The sequence below is a fragment of the Scardinius erythrophthalmus genome (genome assembly GCF_964197995.2).
Source record: "Scardinius erythrophthalmus genome assembly, chromosome: 19".
NCBI lineage: Eukaryota > Metazoa > Chordata > Actinopteri > Cypriniformes > Leuciscidae > Scardinius > Scardinius erythrophthalmus.
Window position 1 is genome coordinate 28,791,087 of NC_138239.1, and position 25,778 is coordinate 28,816,864.

Consider the following 25,778-nt stretch of genomic DNA (forward strand, 5'->3'; position numbering starts at 1 on the left):
CGCCAAATAATGATCATTTCGCCTCTTGCGAGCTTCTTTCAACCAATCAGTTACGCGTATTTGGTGAACGTCAAGTTACGTGATTAATATTCAATTAGTTGTGCCTCCGCCATAGTATTACGCCCACTCGCCCAGAGTCTGCTTATGAATCGCGGCAGTGACAATCCTCACATCAGTTGTTGTAGAAGTTGTGTCCTGGACTGAGGTCACTAAGTTTGCGGGAACCGTCCCAGAATCTGCGGTATATCAGGTAAATGTATGATTTTATTGAACCCATTATTACTTATTGGCCGCAGTGAGCAATGAACTTTGTCCTGCGAATTCTGTTTTTGTCTCGGCAGAAGAAGTAGAAAGTTGTATAATGTTTTCTCCTCTGTGGTCCTTTTTCTTTTTCTTTTTTTCTTTTTTTGCACAGAGGCTTGTTAGATTTGAATAAAAGAAAAGAAAACTAGTTTCCAATGAAGAAGGCAGTGTTGTTTAGTTTGTGGGGTGGTGTTGTTACCCCTCATCTTGCCCAGACTTTTCAGAAGTTTGAGGAAACCACTGGCCTTCCAAGGTATGTGACTATTATTTATGACTATTATTTGTGACTTTTTTTCGTTTTTATATATTCTTAACAACTTTTAGCATTTTGATTTAAGAGTATATTTTATCAGTATTAAAATAACTGGTTTTAAAGTATGTTTTTTTCTCTCTAGGGGTTTCATAAAGAATGTGAATGCAAAACTTGGCAGTGAGAATGCTTTGTCTCGCTCAGAGAAAGGGAAAATCACCCTAACTCAGGTCATTTTCTTTTATGCATGTTAAGTATGATTCATCATTTTAGTCAGTGTGCAATTCAGTATGTTTTACTACAGCAGAAAATGGATTTGTGCGTCTGACATGATATAACATGTATCCAGTCTGATTTAGTGCAACAAAAATATTTGCTAATGTGTCACTGATTTCTGTCTACCTCTTGCAGATGATTTCTGAGTTTGAAGCTGACTGTCAGAAGGTAGCGGCCGATCAGGGTCTGTCTTTACCTGACCAATTCTCAGCTCAGACGCTTTTCAGTGTCATTGGTCAGGTAGAATTCAACAAGCCAGTTCTTGATGCTGCCGCCATCCTTCGTCACCACGGTATGTTGATTTTGATTTGAGATGTGAGATATGAAATTCTTTTATATTTTTTCAAAGGGTATGTTGATTTATCTCTTAAAGCGATAGTTCACCCAAAAATTAAAACTCTATCACTTACCCTCATACTGTTCCAAACATTTATGAGTTTCTTTCTTCTGTTGAACACTAAAGAAGATATTATAAATAATTTTGGTAATCAAACAGTTGACGGTAGCCATTGACTTCCATAATAAATACTATGGAAGTCAATGGCTACTGTCAACTTTCTGGTTACTAACATTCTTCAAAATATCTTCTTTTGTGTTCAACAAAAGAAAGAAACTCATACAGGTTTGAAACAACAAATGATGATTCATTTTTGGGTGAACTGTTAAACAGAGGTGGACAGTAGTGAAGTATTTTTACTTATCTTTATCTTATTTTAAGTATCTGTCATTTATCAGTGTTTATCTTTGGAAAACTTTTACTTCATAACATTCTTTAAAATAACACTCTGATAAAGTACAGACGCTTGAAAAATGTACTTAAGCAGAGTAAAAATACTTCACTACTGTCCGCTTCTGCTTTTAAGGCATTGCCACAGGCGTCCTGGCCAATATCTGGGTGGACGACACCCCTCAGAGAGATGCCATTGCTAGGATTTTCTCCGTTTTGGAAAGCCGCTTTGACCTGGTTTTGCGATCCTGCCATGCTGGCGTCAGAATCCCAGAGTCAGACATCTTCACCAATGCCCTTGAGAAACTTGCTGTCAAACCTGAAGAAGTAGGTGCAGGAAATTATTTCAGAAGGTCTGCAGTTGAAAATTGGCAGCAGATTCAAAGCCTGCTAGTTAAAGATGTAACCAAATGTTCTTTTAATTTCCTTGTTTAAGGCAGTCTGGCTGGATGTGGATGAAGAAAGCATCAAGGCAGCTGAAGGTTTGGGAATAACATCCGTTCAAGTCAAGGACATCACTGAGACTCTTAAGGAAATCCAGAAGCTTACAGGAATAGAGGTGAGGAATTCTGATCCTAAACCATGTAATTCCCACCATGTTGTAGAGGCTTTTGGGTCATCTGTGTGCCTCCAAAAAAGATGCTCTCGATAACCTCTCTATCTATATTTACTACATATGTGCGAGATGTTCTGCCCAACAGGTCACCAGTGACCCCCAGCCACCCTTTTGTAAGCCTGAAAATGTCTCTCATGGATATGTGAATATTAAGGTAATTTATAATGCTTATTTCTGTCATAATCGTGCCAAAGTTCACTGGCAATGTGTTATTGACAGAAAGGGTCATGAAAAGGGTGTTCTTCTGTTTTTCAGCCTGGTGTGAAGATCCACTATGTGGACATGGGAGACGGACCACCTGTGCTCCTGTGCCATGGCTTCCCTGAGAGTTGGTTTTCCTGGAGGTATCAGGTGAGGAACATCAACATTTCCAGCGGATGCAACTTGAAATCGGTTTATTGACGCGAGTCTGCCATAGGTTAATGGTGACCCACACACCAAAAAAGACAATAGTGTCATTGTTCAGCTCAAGTCAGTTATGAAACTATTTTAAACCATTCTAAATCTCTTGTTTAGGCACATTAGTGCTCATTATTACTATTTCTCAACATTAGTTAATTTTAGTTGTAATAATGTGTAATAATGTACTAACGGGACCTTATTGTAAAGTGTTACCATTCTTCTTTATTGTTTCTCATCAGATTCCGGCTTTGGCCGATGCTGGTTTCAGGGTTCTGGCTCCTGATATGAAGGGTTACGGTGACTCCACTGCACCACCTGGTCAGTTATAATTCTAATAGTGTGTATCTCATGCTTTGATTTTTCTTGCCGGACCTGTACCTAGACCATACGGTGAAAACGATTCACTCTGGTGATGTATGCAGGACGTCTCTAATCATTTAGTTTGCTTAAAAAGCAGCCCTGCAAGCTCACGCTCGTCTGCATTCACTCTTGAGTGCAACGCTCACAACTTAAAATCCAGTTAACAGCTGATGTAGAACCATGCCCCCGCCATATATTTTGTCTGTTAGGCTACACTAGCAAATATGTCACATTTCAGAAGAAAAGATCTGTCGTTACTTCCATTTCCTCACAAATTTGAAGTAAAGACACTGCACTTGTTAGAGGCAGTGTTCATCCCCTTTCAAAACTAAAAAAGAAAGTATGGCAGGGGGGCCATACAGTTAAAACCCCCAAGGTGAAGTATGAAAAGCTCTTAGTTGTGTTTAGCAAGATTCCTAACCTATTGCAAGCCACAGAATCAGTACAGATTGTTTTTTGTATGTAAACTTAGCTTGGATACTTTATTTTTGCTTATTGTACTTTAAAAATGCACAGTCTTTCCCAGGAAGTCATCAAGGTTAAGTGTTAAGTTTTTTTTTTTTTTTATTGCATCCTGTGATCAAGGACGTTCAAGATATGGTAAATAAGCAATTTCAACTGGAAATTGTATTGCCTTATAAACATAAGCAGTTATGTGTAATTGGTTATGTTTTTTGATCTTGGAACATTTTTACGCTTTGCATGCTGCTTGCTTTTTTTGACAGCTATGTTTTTTTTACCAACAGTAACTGTCATTAATGTTTGCAGGTCAGGTTTGACTTTGTTTGCAATCGCATTAAACCGTAAAAAGTGTCATTGATATCTGAAGTATCCTATATACTCAATGCACGAGTAAGAGAATCTATAAACTTCTGCTGAGAGTTTGTTTTAAACGTGTGCATGCGTGCGGCGTGCGCTGCTTGCTCAAATGTCATGCTTTCACTTTTAAAAGCAGCATGAATTTCCAGGTAACTGAAATAAATGCCTTAAGGGGTTCTAGCATTCTTGTTCCCTTTTGATCGCTGCATCATCATACTGAGAGTGAAAACGAGCACCATGTGTGTGTCGGGTCACTTCTGTGATGGGGTTTGACGTTTAACTTTAATTGTGTGTGGAGTGCATGTTTTGAACGATAAGATACGAGAGGCTGTGCTGTTATTTTAAACATATGCTCAATATAACAAAATCTCAAGGCCTTATTGCTTTTATAAAATGATAATGCAATCAAAATATTAAGCGCATTTTTCATTAAAAATGAAAAAAATGTAAGTGTCATCCTTCTGATAGAATATATACTATAGTTAACATTAACTAACGTATTATTATTATCATATGAGAAGATACAGATCATAGAATAAGCTCTGTATTATTCCCATCTGTCTGTGCAGACATTGAGGAGTACTCTCAAGAACAGATCATGCTGGTAAGCAAATCTTTCCCATTAAAAATTTGATTCATCTAGATTAACTCTGTTATGTTTCATGAAATTGATAATTTTTTCTCTCCCTGGTGGCCTTTTAGGATTTGGTGGCATTTTTGGATAAGATGGTATGTACTGTTTTTGCTTTCACACAAACATACAGTATAATCACAGGATTATTGAGGAAGGCTACTTATTATATAACAGAATATTAAAAAAACCTTTGATAAAGGGCGGTGTCATGTCAGCACATGTACTTAAAGGATGGATCTCGAGAACCGGTTCTTAATTTGAATAGGTTTACGTTAAAGTACGTTAGTGATTCCTGAATGTCTGCATTCCTTCGAATAAAGTACTAAAATATACTGTTTCCTATATACAGCGCCACGGCAAAAGAAATGATGTTTTATCTGAGTTGTGACTGTGAGTTTGCAGTCTGAATTGAAAAAGAATTCATAGAGCATAAATTGACGGCACATAATGGGGTTGTCCGTGCTGGTCGCACATATCTACAATTCGTGAACAGATTAATCTAACGCGCCGGTTCTTTTTAATGAATAGAGCGAATGACTCACTCACCACAAGTCATTTATATATATCAGGATCTCTACTTTAAGTGTTGAAGTAAGTGTTATAATTTAGGCTACTGTCAAATGCAAAACATTTGTTTTGTAAATGTTTAATCTCACAAAAAAACATCCGTTTTTTAGCACACATCATGTTATAAAACTGCTTCTGCTCAGATAACACTGATGGGTTTAGGGGCCATTTACAAGACACCGTTTTAAACTAAAAATTGAAAACTTTTTGTGCGTTTTTTTGGCCGTTGAGTTACACGACAACTGTTTTGTGAAAACGGGATGTCGTGTGCATACGCATTACATGTTCAGTTTATAGTAATGTAATGTTTCTTTACTAAGTCACATCACCAACTTCTGGCCTGGCATGCATAATACAGCGTTTTTATTCATTTTCACAATCATTTTGACAATATTGTTGTCTGTACACGAAAAACACAAAGGAAAAATTATTTTTTTTCGTTTCTTTTTATTCGTTTCTGTTTTTAGCACATCGTTGTTGTGTAAATGTACCCTTAGTTTTGTATGAATGTCCAGATATTCTTCTTTATCCATTTTCAGTGTTGCTCATTATCAGACCATTGAGCTCTGCTGTTTTACACCTCTCAAAATAGAGAAGCTAAAAAACCCACAGAGGAGTTCCCCTTTTTCAATCCATTTCATTTAAGTACAGTGTTCTTGTTGACTTCAGCTTTAGCAAATGTGTGAGCGCTAAAGTGTTAACGTGGCTTTGCACATTATTCCCCGATTTTATTAAAAGTATCACAAAGCCATTTGTGGCAGCAGAACTGAGAGAGACAGAGACCTCAAATGAACGAGGCTCTATCAGGATCTCTACCTCAGCATGCAAAATGATTCTCTAGTGTAATCATCTACTGTCAAATGCAATTGTATGTGTTTTGTAAATGTTTAATCTTGCAAAAACAGCAGTTTTTCAGCACATATCATGATATAAAACTGCTTCTGCTCAGATAACACTGAAGGGTTTAGGGCGTCTAACTGACTTTTTTTTATTTGTGAGTTGGTTCACAATCTCTGTTGAACAGACCAGTGGGTTTGCAAGCTGTAATGCTGATAGCACTTGATTTGCAAGTGTTTGTGCTAAAAACACTGTGTTTAAAAGTGGTGCATCCGTTCAGTGAATTTGTCCTGAAATGCATGCATGCTGGTCTTTTCTGATTTTGCTTTGGATTATTTGAAGGAATATCAAATATGCCTGCCGTTTAAATATTCCTTTTGAATGTGGCCATTCTTTTTCACTTGAGCAGACTATATAAATGTCCTATTCAGCATTATACTCTTTCAGCATGATCTTTGTCAGTGACATGCAGTGAGACATTGTCCTGTAGGCCACGTGAAGTAAATTCATCACAGTATCTTTTGTCCCATTTGTCTTGAGGTGGCAGCCAAGGACAAAAATATGATGGGTTTATGACCTCTAACAGTAACATAAACAGTCATGCAACGTGCTAGATTGCTTATTATTATTGCAGTATTTTTGTCTGGACAGTTGCCCTATTCAGCTTTTGCGCAGCCTCTGAAATTGTTTGCTGTCCGGTGTGCTTGGCCATCGGTACGTGGTGCATGGAACACCATACAGCATTTTGAAGAGCTTTTTGAAACTTTGATTCAGAAAGAACTGTATTACTAAATGCATTGAACAAACCTGGAAGTACAATAGATAGTATCTCTCTCTCTGCTAGTTCTCTTTCTCAGTTATTATGCGCCTTGTCACAAGCGTATCAGTCATCTACATAACTCATAAATCACAATAACTGATCAAATAAGGCTTTGGCGGGACAAAAATTTGCTTTGGCGGCCTCCAAAAAATGTTCATTGCAGGAAAAACCCTGATCTATTGCCTTGGCTACCTTGCCGACCGGCTAAGTCAAGTCAAGTCAAGTCATCTTCATTTATTAACAATGTAGCTTTTAACAATGTAGATTGTTTCAAAGCAGCTTTACATAGATAAGTGTATAATTTAAGGTAATAGAGATTGTTTTGGCTTTATAGCGGTTCTTTATTAAAGTTATTTTCCAGCTAAAGTTAGTTTTGATTGATTTGCTTCCGTCGCAACGATCATTTGTCATTAAATTAGGGGGCGCTAAGACGACACCATTCACGACACTAAGACGACACCATTCCAGACGACACCATTTTGTCGCTTCGGGGTAGGAACGCGAAACGAATTTTCCCGAAAACACCTTATCTGTAGAGTGGTAAAGGGATCCTCCATAGGGAGAGACTAGTTGGCACTTCAGCACTGCATTGTCATCGGGTCCAGGCGAAGATCCTTCGTCAGATCTGGATACGGCCTGGATCCGGCAGGCTGCGGGAAAACCTCGGGATAAACACAGACACTAAAATTAGCGTAGATGCCATTCTTCTTATGATGTAACGAGTACATCAGGATTTATGGGAAGTGTTCCCAGTTCCAGCTGACCTAATCTATGCAGCCTAACATTGAATTATAGGAGTCTATAATGTATTATGTGTATGCTAGGTCAAAGAGATGTGTCTTTAATCTGGCTTTGAACTGACTTCCCGGACAATGTTAGGAAGACTGTTCCAAAGTTTTGGCGCTAAATAGGAAAAGGATCTACCGCCACCAGTCGATTTTGATATTCTAGGTATTAGTAACTGGCAGGAATTTTGAGATCCCAATAGACGTGAAGGACTATAATGCGTTAAGAGCTCGCTCAAGTACTGCAGAGCTAAACCATTTAGTGCTTTGTAAGTGATCAGCAATAATTTAAAATTGATGCGATGTTTAATAGGCAGCCAATGCAGTTTTGACAGAACTGGGCTAATATGGTCATACTTCCTGGTTCTGGTATGAACTCGAGCTGCTGCGTTTTGGACCAGCTGTAGTTTGTTTATTAAGCATGCAGGGCAACCACCCAGTAGAACATTACAATAATCTAGCCTTGATGTCATGAACGCATGAACTAATTGTTCCGCATTTGTCAATGAGAGCATATGTCGTAATTTAGATATTTTTAAGATGGAAAAATGCAGTTTTACAGATACTAGACACGTGACTTTCAAATGAAAGATTGGTATCAAAGAGCACACCCAGGTTCCTAACCGACGACTAAGAGTTTACAGAATAGCCATCAAGTGTTAGACCGTATTCTAGGTTATTACGTGAGGAAGTTTTTTGTCCAATAATTAGAAACTCTAAATTCAACTAAATTCAGTTTTTTCAGAATTTAGAAGTAGGAAATTACGAGTCATCCAATTTTTTATATCAGCTATGCATTCGGTTAATTTTGTGAATTGATAAGTTTCGTTAGGCTATACGCTAGTGACCTAAGGCTATGTTTGCCTTGGCTACCTTGCCTTCTGGCTTAGCACTAAAAATGCATGCTATTTGTTCTCATGAACAACAGATATAATGTTGCAATCTGATTATGTTGCAATCTGATATAATGTTGCACACCGCAAATACTCGCAACCCAACCAAAGACAGAAATGTGCTGCAAATTGCACAAGCCACAATGGAAATGTTTCATGGGGACCCACAACTAGTGACGAACCTGGCTGGGACATGCTTATTGTTCAATGTCTTCTCATCAGTGGTGTTGTCGATGACCTGAAAGATGAGTTTTTTGTTTATTTTAACATCCTGATCATATGTGCCTTGCAAGTATTTGCAGCACCTTTGCAGTGTGTTTCTGTATTTGGTTAAGTTGTGCACAAAGCCCGCCTTATGTCTGAATGGGCGCAAATCTTCACAAAAGAATCTTATGTGAGTGGTATTTGAGTTTATTTCCCCTCAGGCAGTAATGGGGGGAGGGGTGTGACTGTCATTTTGCTGTGAAGGAGGTCATTTTCCTCCAATTACCTCCTAGAGTTGGTGGTCTAAGTATGTAAACAAGGCAGAGAGAAACACCAATCATGTGATCTGTGTTTTTGACTCCATATGGGATTGAGACTGAGAGAGTAGAGGAGTAAGGTCTCTAGTGCTCCACTAACCTGCTGTGCAGCAGTAACCAGACAGACTCCAGACAATGCCTTTCAATGTGCTTTAATCATGGCTGGGAGGATCTCAAAACAATTTCAGATAGAATCCCCCCTGACATAAAGAGTACAACAGTTTATATAGAATAAGTGCATGACAGGTGACATGATTCATTACATAGTTTTTCTCTAATATGATTGGTCTTCATATGTATGATTATCTGTTACTAGGTAAAAGTGAATTAGCTGTCTAGTTGTTTCCTCTTTTGTTATATTGAGACACATTTTGGCCCAAGTGTTGGGGACTGCTTCTCAACTGCTTATTCCAGACTGTTTTGCTGTCTTGACTTTAGAATTATTATTATTATTATTAGTACATTTTATTTTATTACGTTTTCCTTCAGCAATTTAGTTCATTTGTTTGTTTTAGTATTTTGCCTTCAGCAATTTGAATTTGTAGGGGAAAATAATTGAAAATAATCATTAAAGTACATGTATATGTTACAATGTAAAACATCTTAATAGTTCTACAAATAGTATTAATAACTTCATAGTTTTGGACTGAAATGTGATTTCTCATGTCATGACATTTCCTTGTGAAATTTTCCCAGTTTGATGATTATTGCATAGATCAGTTTATAATTGAGTCTTTCTGCTCCGCAGGGCATCCCTCAGGTCACCCTGGTGGGCCACGACTGGGGCGGCTCCCTCGTGTGGAACATGGCTCAGTATCATCCTGAGAGAGTGAGGTATTACATTTCAAGCAGAGAATCATTAACAAAATGATTAAAGAATGTATGTCGTCATATCGTTGTGCACACTGAACAGACATTCACACTTTTGCTTCCCATGCTAATCATTTACTTTTGACATGCAGGGCTGTGGCGTCTCTCAACACACCCCTTTTTCCCGTGGATCCAAAAACAAATCCAATGGAGAAGCTCAAGGCCGTGCCAATCTTTGATTACCAGATATATTTTCAGAAGCCTGTGAGTGATATCACCATTGAATTATGTGATGTTCATTCTAAGTAATTTTTATATACAGTACATTACAAATAATATTTATATTATATTTCTCAACGAAGTTGTATTTTAATTAACTAACATTAAAAAAGATTTTATAAAATGCTCTAACAAATGTATTGCTCATTGTTAGACAACTAATGGGACATTACTGTAAAATGAAACTATTTATATGCATTTCTGCATATAAATATTCTTATCTTTTGTATCAGGGTGTTGCAGAGGCTGAAATGGAGAAAAACCTTGAACGAACCTTCAAACTGATGTTCTTTGCAAGTGCTGAGATTGTAAGTTTCAGAGTTTAATTGAACATTAATTTCATTAGAGTTAATACAAAGCAGAGAAAGAACCTTCATGTATCCAAACAATGACAGTTCATTCATGGTGATCATGTCTGTCAAGCTCCGAACAGTTTTGGTATATGCGCTATATTCCTATAAGCCTAATAATGGCATTGTCCCAGTAATTTTTGTGTGTGTGTGTGAAATGATCCTTTAAAAAGGCGTTCTTGGCTCAGAAATTATGTTCTATCTGTGAGTATTTTGGAAGTTAAAACTAGATTTCCCCAAGATCATAATCTTGCCAGTATAAGAGGTTCAAAAGAACCATAATAATTATTGTTGCACTTGTAAACATCTTGCCTGAGCAGGAATCTTGTGCACGAGATCTAAAGTGATAGGGTTATCTGTTAGAAATTAACATTGTTTATCACCGGCATCAAAAAGCCAGTGCTGATGGGGATCAAAGAGCCGAGCCGTGTTGAATGACCCAGCATCTTAATGAGGGCCACATAAAGGGCTCTCATCTGGGACTCTGATCCTGGAGTAATGAATCACAAGCCATCGCTCAGGCGCAGGTCGCACACGCCACATCTTAATGACTGCGGTGTCGGGGCATACGGGGATCTCTAGACACAATCCCCTTCTGCTGCACGTCTCAGCCATAAAACGAGGAAATCACCGCGGAGGAGGAGAGGAGCACGTCAGCGGAGACGCTAAGCCAATAATTGCATTCACACGTATCAATGCCATTTATCCAACAAAGAGCCATGTTATTTATGCTAAACTGTAAAAAGTGAATACCTTTTAATTTTTTGGTGTGGTCAATTTGTAAAGAAAGACTGCGCACATATTCAAACGCGCACACCTATAGACTGAACACGTAATACGCATGTGCACGCCGTCAGCGTTTTCACAGGTTCACGTTTTTAAGCTTACGTGGAGATGATAAAGTTTTTCAAAAATGTTCAACGCTTGCACCTTGGAATCTATTTCAAGGTTTGCGTTCTCGAGCCACCAAGCACTGTTGTTGTATTAAGTTCAAAATATGAATAAATACTATAATAGTTCATATACTAAAATAACACTGGCAACCAGTGGTGGGTGGACAGTAACAAAGTATTTTTACTTTGTTACTGTACTTTGCAAATTGCACTGAACGATTCATTCATGAATTGGACCAATCAGATTGCATCTGTTCTCGAGTCAGTAACTCACTGATTCAAATGATCCGGTCAGAGTGCGTCTCCAGTTAACAATTCACTGAAGCCTGACTCAATATGAGCCAAGAGCGGGAGATCCTCGGAGCTTGAGTGCGCGACTGATGGTGCGAAAAGTACGTTATTAAAGGGATAGTTCACCCAAAAATTAAAATTATCCCATCATTTACTCACCCTCAAGCCATACTAGGTGTATATACCTTTCAGACGAATACAAAAGGAGTTTTACTGAAAAATATCCTGACTCTTCAAAGCTTTATAATGGGAATGAATGGTACCTTGTATTTTAAAGCCCAAAAAAGTGCATCCATCCATCATAAAAGTAATCCATACGGCTCCAGGTTGTAAATAAATGCCTTCTGAAGTGAAGCGATGTGTTCTTGTAAGAAAAATATCCATATTAATAACTTTATGAACTATCATCACTAGCTTCTGGTAATGGCCGTACGCAAGTCGAACAGTTTAAGTCCGTTGCATGAAATGCTTGAATGTGCACATGTTCAAATTTGTGTATTACCATCTGGGTAGGTTTTAGGTAAAAAGTAAACTAGGTAGGGTAGGCAATGTTTTTCATATACATTATAAACGTTATACTGATTGAAAGGCCGCCACCACCTGAAATATCTTCTCTTTATAATCTGCAGGATGCATTTCCTAAGTTTAACACTGCTGGAGTCTGCCAGAGAGGTAAGAAAGTACATCAAACTACGACTAACATTTGGAATTCGTATTAGTTGATAAACAATGGAGAGTGATTGGCAGCATCATTAGCGTCAGCAATTAAAACTGTTTCTGATATTCAGTCAACTTCGGATTTGGTTTTATGTTTTTGTATTGAGAAATGAATGCAAGTTTGATTCGAGCCGCACTCGAGAAGAACGGTACAAGCTGTTTGTGCACCGAGCCTCACAGGCCTGCATGAATGCACTTTCCTTATCGTTGTGTTTTCCTTGTTTATCAGGTGGATTGTTTGTGGGGCTGCCTGATGATCCGCCCCGCAGTGCTATTCTGAGCGAGTCTGCTCTCCAGTACTACGTTCAGCAGTTCACCAAGAGCGGCTTCAGGTACACTGAGAAAATGGGTATTTGTGTGTCTGTGTGTGTTCTTATGCGAACATGATTTACTAAAGTAGGACATGTTAGTCCTGGAACAACCCTTACCAAACTATAATTTCCATCAGATTTTAGGCGGCACTCATTGTAATGTTAGAGGTTATGATTGATATCAATGGTCCAAATAAGGATATTGCTCAAGGCAATTGGATATTGCTATTTGTGAATGAGCTGATTCTCTTCAATTAACCGGTAAAATCGTTTCACAAATCGCACTGAACGATTCATTAGTGAATTGGACCGATCTGATTGCATCTGTTCTTGTGTCAACAACTCACTGATTCAAATGATCCTCAAAAGTCTTCAGTGGTGGGCAAAAGTGATGTCTAGAGGGAATGTTTGCTTTTTTTGACCCAAGTTTGATTAAATCACTGCAATATGCTTACAATATCTTTAACAAATGATTAATAATATTTAAAAAAAAGGTGAAGATGTCAGTTTTGGCATCTATCCATCCATCTATCGTCGGTCTGTAGAGTTTTGCATCTCTGAATGTGTTACAGCATGTCTAAATATGTTTAGATTTCATGAGATTTTCCACAAAAAAAAAAAGTTATTTTTGGCACTAAGAAGAAAGCACAAGTTACACAATAGTTGAAATACCAGAGAAATGATGAGCAGGTCGGTATAATTGAATCTCCATCAACCAAGGATTTAGATCAGTAATATTTTAATGCAGTATTTCTCTGGGACTCGTTCCCCGTAAAATCATACGGGTTTGGAAAGACCGAATTTTTATTTCTATCAGTGAAATTTCAGGCACTGCTAATATATGCATGCTCATGCACCTGGTGGATGACATGTTGTCACTGAGGGTCTTGTTTTGTCCCAGGGGTCCTCTGAACTGGTACCGTAACGGGGAGAGGAACTGGCGTTGGATGAGTTCCAGGCCAAGGGGCAAGGCAAGTGTCCTCACCGTGCTCCGGCTCTCTGCCAGCAAACCAGATCTCTGACACCATCACTGCCAGAAATACCCCAGTGCCCCTTATTCCAGCAAATACACACCACATCTAGACCTGAGGGAAGCAGATGGTGTCTGTTCCCTTTGCCCCAACATCTGCCCCTCTATGACTTGAGCTCGAGTGTTTTAACTCATAAATGCATCACTCATAAATTTGCATCTTTATTAGGGTGGGAATTAACAACTGGTTCTTCCAAATTTTTTTCTTTCAGTAAAAAAAAAAAAGTTTTTAAAAAAATATACCGTTGCAGATTGATTGATGCTGTTAATGTTTTTTCATGCTGCAAATGCAATCAAACTTGATATGCCTTATGAAATTGGGATATTCAGCATATACCAGATTATTCTAATGATAATGGTAAAGGATTTATTTGGGTTATATTCCTCCCCAAAATCAAAGGAAAAAAAAAGAAATGATATTTTTGCATAAAGAAAATTAAGACTTACGTAAGATAATTTAAAAAATATTAATGGAGCATAGGCTTCATTTTCTTCATGCATAAAACACAATATATTGCACATTTATTTGAATGAAATTGGTGCATTGTTTTTCATTCAGTTCCTTAACACATCATGTAAAATGCTTCTGCCATCACAGATCATGATGCCAGCTTTAATGGTGACCGCAGGAAAGGACCCTGTTCTTCTGCCAGTCTTTGCCAAAGGCATGGAGAACCTGGTGAGACAGCTTTAGTTATACTTTCATTATGTTAATTCTGCTTTCACATCATTTTTACTCTGAGATGTTCATGTCAGCAAACTCACAAATTATTAGCGTCTATGGCAAGTTTAGAATTACGAGACAAAGACGTGAATTGTTGCCAAAATGCAGTTATGTGTGATGTCATTCAGTAACCTGGATGTCTTGGATGTTTTCTGTCTGAAGGTCCCCAACCTCACCAGAGGCCACATTGAGGAGTGTGGACACTGGACTCAGATGGAGAGGTAAGGGTCACTGGAAACTGATGTTTGTGCCTGTTTACCCACTTTTTTTATGTCACTTCCTGAAGGATGATGTCATTGAGGAACTGGCTTTTAAAAGGAGTTTTTACAAAAGACTAACAAGATGGAAAATGATATTGAGAACACAGGGAAAAACTATGAATTGATTGCTGGTAAAAAAAAAAAATAAATCTTAAAGTTTATTTCAAAAATAGCATCTCTTTAATTCAAAGTAGTGCAATTGTTAAATATTCACACTTATGATTGCTTGTGAAAAATACTGTGATTGGCATCTTTATAAATTGACTTCATTTTATCCACTATATGATGGGGATATAAAAATGTACTGCATAACAAGAATGACTTTTTACAGATATATTGACATATCAAACGATTACAAACATAATCAAACACTCATATAGCAACAAGTTACATGCCTGAACGGCTGTAAAATTACAGGGTGCTGCTGTTTAAATGTCAGCGAGGAATCAGGAATACTTGGTTTCCAGTTAATTGAGAGAACAAAATAATTGACGGACTGTCTGACCTTTAGTACTTTAGTTCACTCTTGTGTAATAATTGATCGAATAAAAAGGTTAATACAATGTCAGGTTAGCTGGCTCAAGTGGGTGATGCATGTTTGAATCGTATCGTTTTCTGAAACTTCATCCTTCTCCCCATCAGTCTCTCAGATTAAATGCCACACTCATTTCAGTTGTAAATACTGAGTATATGATCACACACACCTTGTACCAGGTAATTGTTATGAAAACGGTCAAGGATGGATATTGCATCAGTTATATTTCACCTATAAAAAAATGTAATCATTAAAATTGTATGCTTCGTGACACGGTGTATAATGTACTAGTAGTAATAGTAAAAAAAAAAAGACTTGCTTGAAATGAAATAAACTTTTTTATTATAGAAATATAATAAACATTTATTTTAAACATTTATCAAGTTACATTTATTTTATTTCAGCTAGTTACCTTGCTAAGGCAACATTTTTCTTTTTCATTTAGTTTAACTTGATGTACAAAAATAACTAAAGCTAAAAAATTATTAAACTATATAGACATTTTAATAAAAACAAACATTAATAGAAATTGACAACGCTCAAAAAAATGACTTTACAACTAAAATTAAAACTTTAATATAAATATACATTTTAATAAAAACTATAGTATCTCAATTATAATAAAAATATAAAAAGAGGCTTATTTGTGTATAGATATTTATTAGTTCATTTGTTATCCTTTTTTATGTGGATGAAATATGACCCAGACATTTTTGTCATGTTAAAACCTTGCAGATGTACATCAGCAACACACTGCATTGTGTTGAAAGCATGTTCAGAATGTCAACTCAACATTATATGACTATTATTTTCTGACAGACAGATTATTTTCATTGTCATTTCTAAGCCTTTTAGAGCTTCTTTTGTTGCCGTTACACCAGCCCTGAGCATGCAAGACTACTAAAATGAAGGGAGACCAGCACTCTTTACACATTACCATTCAGTTTATTTTTAGAGGAGAGCGTTTACTATCAGGACTGGTGTAGGCATTTGGTTTTAAATGAAGGATAGATCCAATACAGGGTTTCCATCATTGAACAGGGTCAGGTCAGGTTTACTGATTGTACAACACCATCACCTCGGTCAACCAACCAATCACATAAATAACAGTAACGTGACACTGACAGAAACATCCAGCTCACCCCAAGGTTGAACAACCATATAGAGAAAAACATTGCTCATTTACCATGATTTAAAGATACAAATCCAAAAACACTAGAAGTCCAATCTAATAATGCAGGACGAATCTCACATAATCTGTCACAAACCCATCCAGGTCACATCTCACCCCATAATCAACAAAGACATTGTTGCATATTATAGGCTTTTATAATAAGGGGCTTCAGTTGAGGAATTGCTGACCAGTTTCCAATGCATTTCCACCAAGTCGTTTTTTGTGAAACTATTTTACCAAAAATGAGCCACAGTGTTGGTCGAGGGGTGAAATTCAACTTACACACTTTTTGAAGTGTAAAAAATGACTGGTACAGTTAGAAGATCTGTCAAAATCTAACCACCAACTGCTCTTTCCATTCAGGTCATGGCACGACTGCGTTTTAAAGCTTTTAGTTAGTTCAACTGGGCTGTTTCAGATCAATTTATCAGATTTTGGTGTTTTTCACAACAACAAATTTAGTCACAAGGCCCTAGACTGTGGAGAAAAGAAAATAATTTTTGCTGTGTGAATGTGTCTTCTGAAACATAATGGTTATGTCCTTGTCGTGGTTGTTAATGTGCATCTAATTACCCGTCCTACTATCAGAGCAGACCGCGATTCAACCGTCCTCTCCACAATGACCCGAGGGCTCGATAACTCGCATGCAGCCGTAAATTATTTGAATATCTCTTGACCCGTCCACCTCTCCACCCTCCACTGAACTTCAGCAATCAATAGATGAACGCTGACGTTCTGAACCTGTAAGCTTCATTTTCAAAGCAGGACATGTGACGTGACCTCTGTGACCCCATAAGACAAACACTCTTGTTAAGGGGAGACACGGATCAGAGTTTTTTTCTCTTGTGGAGCTGGTTTGTGGTTAATATCTTTTAGTATTGAAGATCTCAACAGTTGAGTATCATATTTGATACATCAGGCTTTTATGGCTCATATAATATGATATAAAAGAATATGGAGCTCATACTTGAGTTTTTCAGAGGCCCAAACTGAGCAAAAATATGTCATTTAATGCAGTTGCTGAAATTTCTGATGAAATTCTGATAGCTCGTAATGTAAATCAAAGAAATCTTTATAACAGACTACTTGCATAAATGCATATAAATATCACTTGTCAGTCTATATCTCCTAATAATATGTCTTATGTAGATGATATTTAAGTGCTTAGTTTTATGACCAAAGCTCTGTAGTTTTAACACCTAATGTAATGCAATACAATGATGATCGAGAGATGAACAAATACTCAAAAGCTTGAACATGATTTTTCTACATAATGATGTATGGATAATCAAGTAAATCTAAGTTGCTTCGGTCCAGTGAGTGTTGTACAATATAAATGTTATTCGTCTGTTTACTTAATAAAAATAGTAAAGATTTCACAGCTAAAAGGTACGAGCTGAAGGTGGACATTTTTACCCTCAACACTAAAAGGCTTTTACTTGCTGAAAAAAAGAAGTATAAACTAGTATCAACCAGACAATGTAATTAAAAGCATGTAGCAGACTGAGTATGAATATATTTCACATGTTGTGTGCGCAGAATCTGTCACTATGGCACAGGTTTTTCATCAAAGTTTGGATCATGTTGATAATTTAGAGGTCTTTGAAATGTACCTTACAAAAATGATACAGTAGGCTTTACAGGGTTAATGATTTGTTTAATTCTCTAACCCTTAGCATGAGCTATAGTAATCGAAAGCATCACTGATTATTTTAATGCCATAGTCATTTCTGGTTCTATCACATGATCCGATTAGTCCAATCTCTTCCCTTTTCTCTCTTCAGGCCTGCAGAGCTCAATAAAATCCTCATCCCCTGGCTGAAGGAAACACACCAGAAAAACTCGATCCCTGTTCATCCCAAGTTATGAGATGATCGTCCTGATTTAACTATACGCTGGTGAATGAACCGGCTCGGCTGAAGTGCTCTAATGTCCAGGCTTGCTGATTGCATAATAACAGTCCATTGTCAGTTGAGTGAATTTCAGTAGTCCTCTGACTGCTTTACGTATGAAGTCGTTTGTAATATTCTGCAATAATGACGATTTTCTAAAGGCAGTGTCTAGTTATACTGCACACATATTTCATCTTTTGTTCAAATATCATACATTTTGTATGAACAGCATCCGTCACTGAGTCTAAACAAGATGCTGTTTATATTTGGTGCAAACTGTATCTGCCACTGCCTTTTTTTAACCTAATATTTAAAAAAAAAAATCGCATTTTATTATGAATTGTTTTTATTAACAGCTTTGCTAAAGAAAACTAATAAATAATCCTTTGCATTGTAAAAAACTGAATCAATACTGCTTTCTACAAAAATCATCAATGTTTGCTACAAACATATTCATATTGCTGATTGACATCAGCCAGACCAATTACTGTAATTGGCCATTTTTTTTATTAGCAATGAGATTTTCCTGTTTTTTCCCCCCAATTTGTGTAATTTGTAAAATAAAGCCTGTGGTAAACATAACTTGACGATACTTTGACGTTTTGTTCTAGAACGCAAATTATACACACCCATAGCAAAAATGCACATTTTGAAGCAGTTGTGCTCATATTTGAAAATGTATGTTATTAATTAGTCACTAGATAAGAAAGCTTGGGGTGTGAGTGTGTACATTGTAAAACAAAACGTCAAAGTATCATCAAGTTATGTTTACCACAGGCTTTATTTTACTTGATCAAAATTTCCCATAGGAAAATCTGGAAGGAACCAGCGATGAATTCATCTTCCGGGTTCTGACGTCATCCAGTACCTGCACCTCTCTAGAACTTCTTTTAAGTTCTCTTTTAAGCTATCATTACGACATATTGATATGGGCCCAGTGAGGTTTTTTTAAAAAGAAATTAATACTTTTATTTAGCAAATGGATCCATTAAATTGATCAAAAGTGACAGTAAAGACATTTTATAATGTTACAAAAGATTGTTTCAAATAAAGGCTGTTCTTTTCAACTTTCTTTTCAAAGTATCCTGAAAATAAATAAATATATAAATATAAACATATCACATATCATATAATGGTTTCCACAAAAATAAGCATCAAAACTGTTTTTATAATTAATCAAATATTTTGAGCAGCAAATCATCATATTAAATGATTTATGAAGAATCATGCGACACTGACGACTGGAGTAATGATGCTGGAAATTCCGCTTTGATCACAGGAATAAATGAAAATAGACAACAAGTTATTTTATATTGTAGTAATATTGTTTTTTGATCAAATAAATGCAGCCTTTGTGCTCATTTCAGCATTTGTTCAGGAACGCTGCTCTAAATATCAGTTGAGCACTACCTCTTAGTCAATAATAGTCAGATATCCATCTTTAATACATGAACAAACCTAAAGTGTAAAAGCGTCCTGTCTTAGGCCTAGTCTGAGTCTGGTCATTTCCTGAGGCGGAGCTGTGATTACACTCTTTGTTGAAGCAGACTGATTGCCTTGACCTGAGATTACTGTCTTATAATGGAGTTTAGAGAGGAAAGCAGAGCGCCACTACCACCGCCACGACTGCTTCATTTCAAAAAGGAAATCATTTCATATACAAAGGAAATAATTTCATATACAAAGGATCCAGTGTTTTGCAGTTACAAGCGAGTCACTGTTTTCAAATGGGATAGCCTTAAATTATATTCTGAATATCAATGTCTAACTCTCAGAGGACAGAGCATGCATTTATACATCCTTCCTGTTTGCTAAGATTCAAGTTAAGTTTCTGATTTTTGTACACTTGTGTAATGGAAAATTACACTTTCTTGTTAATGATTGTGCACTTTAATTCATATTCAGCTTTGGATTTAGGCAATTTCAGTAATGATGGAATATTTTATTGAAGTTCTGGCCAGAAACAAATGTTTCCTAATTAGCATGGATGGATAACAGGACGAATATAATGTATTGGTCAGTTTTCAGATAGCTAGATAGATAAAAAAAACTTGTTGAAAGTTCAACCCTAAACTAAACACACCTAAAAGTTGCTTTAGTCTGCTGTTGGCATCTAGATATTGGTGTGTTTGTAGTGTAAAAAGTATTTACATGTATGGTTCCGCTAAATATTTACATGTAGTACATGATATGGGGTTGCTTTGGACAAAAGCATCTCCCAAATCTGTAAATGTCATTTTTTTTTAGTATATTATTTGCATATGCAGGTTAAATATCAAATGCATTAATTTTGCCAAACAAAACCATAAAAATTAAAGCCCAACTACTAAATATGTAGTGCATATGTAGTATCTTATAGTTATGCAGTTCTCAACTGCTTGTTTTCTTTATATTGTCTTAAAATTGTAAACTATATTATTGCCCAGCCTTATTAAAAGTTGGACAAATAGTACATTCTACTTAACCTGCAAAATTATAGTATACTCTTATAAAGCAATATGCTGTAGTAAATCTCAAATATGATTGAAAAATATAAACTATTATCGCCCAGCTCTTATAGTGTCTGCTAATGCATTGAGATATTATAAACATTAACATCATGATTTTCTGTTTGAAACGATGTGTATCGCGAGATGTGCTGTACAGTTCACTCTCAGAATGACGTCTGACAGTATCGCTCTATACTCATCGGATGAAGGACACAAGCAGACAGGCGCTCCATCAGTGAAACTTCTGATACTCGAAGGTTTAGTGTGCACAAGGGACAATTCACCCCGTCAAAATGCTCATCCCACAGATGATGCATGAAGATCGCAGGTTAGCGGCAGATTTGGGGGCCACGTTTCCACAAATCATTCATCTTTATTGGTGAAACTGTTTGTTTCAAGTGTGAGTTGCACAAATTCATTAGAAATGTTGCATATGCAAGGCAGATTAGTTGTATCCAAATTTCTGTTGCGAACGCAATACAGCAGGGTTCCTTAAATCCGGTGCTGGAGGGCCGCTGCCCTGCAGAGTTTAGCTCAAACCCTGATCAAACTCATCTACCTGTGATTTCTCAGCTTTCTCAGGTGTGTTTGAAGGGCCACATCCCAGCAGAGTTTAGCTCCAAGAGCATGATTTGAGGAACCCTGCAATAGAGGATTTCTATGAGCTGCATGCTCAAGATAGTCAAGTCAAATCTATTATTTATATAGCGCACAATACACATTGTTTCAAGTCACCATTATTTATATAGTGCTTTTTACAATACAGATTGATTCAAAGCAGCTTTACAGTGATAACAGAAGAATAATGCAACAAAGATTGATTTTGGCTGTACAGCAGCTCTAGAAGAAAGTCACTGTCCAGTTTAAAGGGTTAGTTCACGCAAAAATGAAAATTCTGTCAGTAATTACTCACCCTCATGTTGTTCCAACCCCGTAAGACTTTCGTTCATCTTCAGAACACAAATTAAGATATTTTTGATTAAATCTGAGAGCTGGATCACTCCTTCATAGGCTGCTAGGTAATTGATATCTGCCGGCCCAGAAAAGCTAGTAAAAGACAATGTTTAAAATAGTCCAAGTGAGTCTACAGTGGCTCAACCTTAAGTTTATCAAGTGACGAGAATACGTTTTGTGCGCAAAAACCCCCAAAAATAACGACTTTATTCAACTATTAATTTTCTTCCGTTCACGAGAGCGCCACGACGCAAGCGCGAGAACTGAGAAGATGACGCAGACGGGTCTAGTGTTTAAAATGGTTCTAAAGTGTGCATTTCCTGGATGTCCGTATCATGAGAAACCAACAAGAAAACGTAAAAGTGCCTTACCAATGCCGCAAAATGGCTTACCTTTCACACTTTCCCATCAAATGATCGTGAGCGTCGTCTTCTCAGTTCTCTAAGCGTATGCGTCGTGGCGCTCTCGTGAACTCACGTCAGAGGCCGACACGGAAGAATATAGTTGAATAAAGTCATTGAAAATAGTTGAAAAAAGGATTCTAGTCTTGATAAACTTAAGGTAGAGCCACTGTAGTCACTTGGACTATTTTAACGATGTCTTTACTAACTTTTCTGGGATGGTAGAATGAAATTACCTAGAAGCCTATGAAGGAGTGATCCAGCTCTCAGATTTCATCAAAAATATCTTAATTTGTGTTCTGAAGATGAACGAAGGTCTTACAGGGTTGGATCAACGTGAGGGTGAGTAATTACTGACAGAATTTTCATTTTTGGGTGAACTAAACCTTTAAAGGCCCCCTGAAATCAAAATGTGAGGTTTTTTTTAGCTTTTAGTATGAATATGTTAGCCTTAAGGTTATGAATAAGCTGGTGTGTTCCAAAACAATGACAAAATTCACATTTAGGAGATATAAGCATTCAAAACTTACACTTCCGCTAAAATGGATCACAGATTTTTATGACATCACCGCAGACCTTAGTTTCTCATCACATATTCTGTCCACTCAAATGCTCTCTAGAATCTGAAGCGTCCCGCGACTCCCACCCCCTATGCTATAAATACAACCTGGCCAAAGCGACCGTGGCTGTGCGTGTGATAGTACACGCATGCTCAGTATCAGCGGCTCGGTGCTGTATGTATGCAGATAAAGTTGGACATACTTATATAACCAACTTTATATAAAGAGCTGGCTGATAATATAGTTACTTTGTATGGCTAAATATAGATGTATAGTATATATTGTTTTACGTGAGTGTACTATATGTATAAAGAAAAAAGTTGGCTTTAATATAGCCTATATCCAACTATAGAGCTGAGCAACAGATAATACAGTTTACATCTCTGCGACAATATAAAGAATGCAGATGAGATTTGCAATGTACTCTATATATATTGTTTTACAGAAGTATATTGTATGTATGCTTTTAGCTCAGCAATAATGCAGTTTACATTTTGTAACAGGAAAAAAAACTATATTCTTACATTTTCTATTTTTACATTGAAATGTGAGAGGTTGCTAGGTAGTCAAATTCAAAAGTGATCAGGCTCAGGCCCTTCGATGCAAGTCTGTGAGATTTTTTTTTCCAAATCGTTATTTCGATCTCTTAGAGATAGACAAGATGCATGATTTGAGGAATAATTCATTTTAGGTGTTTGTACTGTAAAGTTTTTAGGTCTTTGTACTGAGTTGTACTCCGAGTTGAAGAGTCCTGAAGTTGAAGAACTCTGAGTTGTAGAGTTCTTACCAGAACCAGAAGTATGACCATCGGTTCTGTCAACACTGCATTGGCTCCCTATTAAACATTGTATACATTTTTAAATATTGCTGATTACTTAAAGCACTAAATGGTTTAGCTCTGCAGTACTTGAGCGAGCTCTTAACGCATTATAGTCCTTCACGTCTATTGCGATCTCAAAATTCCAGCCAGTTAATAATACCTAGAATATCAAAATCGACTGCTGGTGGTAGATCCTTTTCCTATTTAGCACCAAAACTTTGTCCGGGAAGCAGACACACTCTGTCAGTTTAAATCTAGACTAAAGACACATCTCTTTGGCCTACTGTAGCATACACATAACACATTATAGACTTCTATAATTCAATGTTAGGCTGCATAGATTAGGTCAGCCGGAACCGCGAACACTCCCCATAAATCCCAATAAAACTCAAAACCCAATAAAAGTCCCTCTGTTTACCGCAGGATCCAGGCCGTATCCAAATCTGATGAAGGACCTGCGCCTGGACACGACGACAACGCAGTCCTGAAGTGTCAACTAGTCTCTCCCCTGTGAAGGCCTCCCTCCCCTCCCTTTACCTCTGTACAGATAAAGCGTTGTCGGGATAATTCCGGATCACGGAAGCGATAAATAATTCTTTATTATACATTTTTAAGGCCAGACAAGTAGTTTTTTGAGGGTTGGTTTGTGAAGGACTACACGCCTGCGCACATATTTATTCAAACGCGCACACCTTTAACCCTGCTCCTGAAGGACCCCCCAACACTGCACGTTTTCTTTTTCTCCCTAATCAAACACACCTGATTCAACTCATCAGCTCATAAACCCATGTGATAATGAGCTGATGAGTTGAATCAGGTGTGTTTGATTAGGGAGACCAAGAAAACGTGCAGTGTTGGGAGTCCTTCAGGAGCAGGGTTGAAGAACACTGCTCTAGACTAAACACGTGATGTGCATGTGCAGGCCGTCAGCGTTTTTGCGGGTTTGAGGTTTGCGCAGAGAACCTTTTTTTCAAAAAATGTCAAGGTTTGCACCTTGGAATCTACAGGGTTTGCGTTCTCGAGCCACCAGGCACTGTTCTTGTGCAAATGAGCGGCCAGAGCACGTCAAGGGTTTTCTGCTATCAATCAAATCAATCAAAACTAACTTTAGCTGGACAATAACTTTATCCTACTTTAATTACTAAGTTTCATTTCCTTTGAAACAATCTACAGGGTGGGCCATTTTTATGGATACACCGTAATAACATGGGAATGGTTGGTGATATTAAAGTCCTGTTTGTGGCACATTAGTATATGAGAGGGGGCAAACTCCTCAAGATGGGTGGTGACCATGACATATACTAATGTGCCACAAATTGGACTTTAATATCACCAACCATTCCCATGTTATTACGGTGCATCCATATAAATGGCCCACCCTGTAGATTGTTAAAAGCGCTATATAAATATAGGTGACTTGACTACTGCATTTATGAGTGCGTGACAGTACTGATTCATCATTTCTTTCCATTTATCCTGAAACAAGTCATCATGTCAGTGTGAATTACCATACTATTAGTCCTCAAACACTCAATGCATTCTCTGTCTATATTTCTTTTTGATCTTAGGTGTAAAGCTAATTTTTTTTTATCTTTAATTATTTGTGCTTATAGGAGCTATAAGAAGTGTAAGTGATTAGTCGTCTTTATATTCATCCAAAAAGCTGCAGTAATAGTTTCTTCTTTTGCGTGTGCTGGTTTAATTATTTCCAGTGACGTGAGAGATTTCTTTGAGCTCTAGCTCTGCTGTTATATGTGTTAATGCTGCTCAGTAAATTAATTTTGGGATTCAATCTAGCAGTCATATTGCAAACAATAGAGAAGAACCTTAACAGATGAAACTGGGGTTCCGGTTCGGTGGATTTCTTTTGCTCTGATAAGCCTTTCTATTCTCAGATGGATTTCTTACAAAGAACTGATGCATATACCAGATGAGTATTTGCCGACTGTTTATTCTTTGCTTTTATTTAACTTTCATATAATTACCGGAAAGGATTTTCACACAAGTTCTATAATATTTAAAAGGGAAGCTGTCAAAACAGTGAGTATGAGTAATACAAAATCCCTACATTTATCAAAGTCTTTTGTGTGCTTATAAATTGGCTTACTCCATAAACAATTATGTATCCTTTGATCGGAATGCATGAAGTGGAAAACTTGTGATTGAAGTCCAGTTAAATATTAGGCCTACAACTTTTTAATAGAGCATCATTCTTAACACAACAAGACAGCTAAATTACACAGAACTCATTGTGACACAGTGTATTTTTGCTGTCACTGTAACTGTTTGAGTTAATTGACTTTCTTAATGGCAATAAGATTCAGAATAATTAATTATGCAAATGATTTTTGAAGTGCCTGTTAGTTTGACTCTTTCACTGAAGTCTCACCAAAGTAACATGTACATCACAATGACTTTGTGCAAAAGCTGTTAAAAGCAATGAACATCTAAAGGGACGAGATGGACAGGAAAGATTGG

General features: G+C 37.1%; 1 protein-coding gene across 2 annotated transcripts; it reads left to right on the forward strand.

The window, feature by feature from the left end:
• Positions 1–125: 125 nt before the first annotated feature.
• ephx2 (epoxide hydrolase 2, cytoplasmic) lies at positions 126–19,148 on the forward strand. 2 transcript variants are annotated; one of them, XR_014032183.1, is made up of 21 exons: positions 126–250; positions 416–556; positions 699–783; positions 965–1,121; positions 1,693–1,883; positions 1,993–2,115; positions 2,258–2,326; positions 2,428–2,523; positions 2,814–2,892; positions 4,323–4,357; positions 4,456–4,482; positions 9,559–9,644; positions 9,773–9,884; positions 10,133–10,207; positions 12,063–12,105; positions 12,380–12,482; positions 13,363–13,432; positions 14,090–14,170; positions 14,378–14,436; positions 17,969–18,624; positions 18,839–19,141. XR_014032183.1 is itself a non-coding variant. In XM_081394092.1 (20 exons), the coding sequence occupies exons 2-20, from the start codon at positions 459–461 to the stop codon at positions 18,051–18,053; spliced, it is 1,674 nt and encodes a 557-aa protein (XP_081250218.1). In that variant the 5' UTR covers positions 126–250; positions 416–458; the 3' UTR covers positions 18,054–19,148. The 2 variants fall into 2 exon arrangements, 1 of the variants encoding a protein (XP_081250218.1); XM_081394092.1 differs by having other exon boundaries at positions 17,969–19,148.
• The last annotated feature ends 6,630 nt before the right edge of the window (positions 19,149–25,778 follow it).

Coding starts and splice junctions, on each gene's coding strand:
- ephx2 (XM_081394092.1), top strand. CDS start 459: ATGAAGAAGGCAGTGTTGTTTAGTTTGTGGGGTGGTGTTGTTACCCCT. Junction 2,524..2,813: donor GGTTTTCCTGGAGGTATCAG/GTGAGGAACATC, acceptor GTTTCTCATCAG/ATTCCGGCTTTGGCCGATGC. Junction 4,358..4,455: donor CTCAAGAACAGATCATGCTG/GTAAGCAAATCT, acceptor GTGGCCTTTTAG/GATTTGGTGGCATTTTTGGA.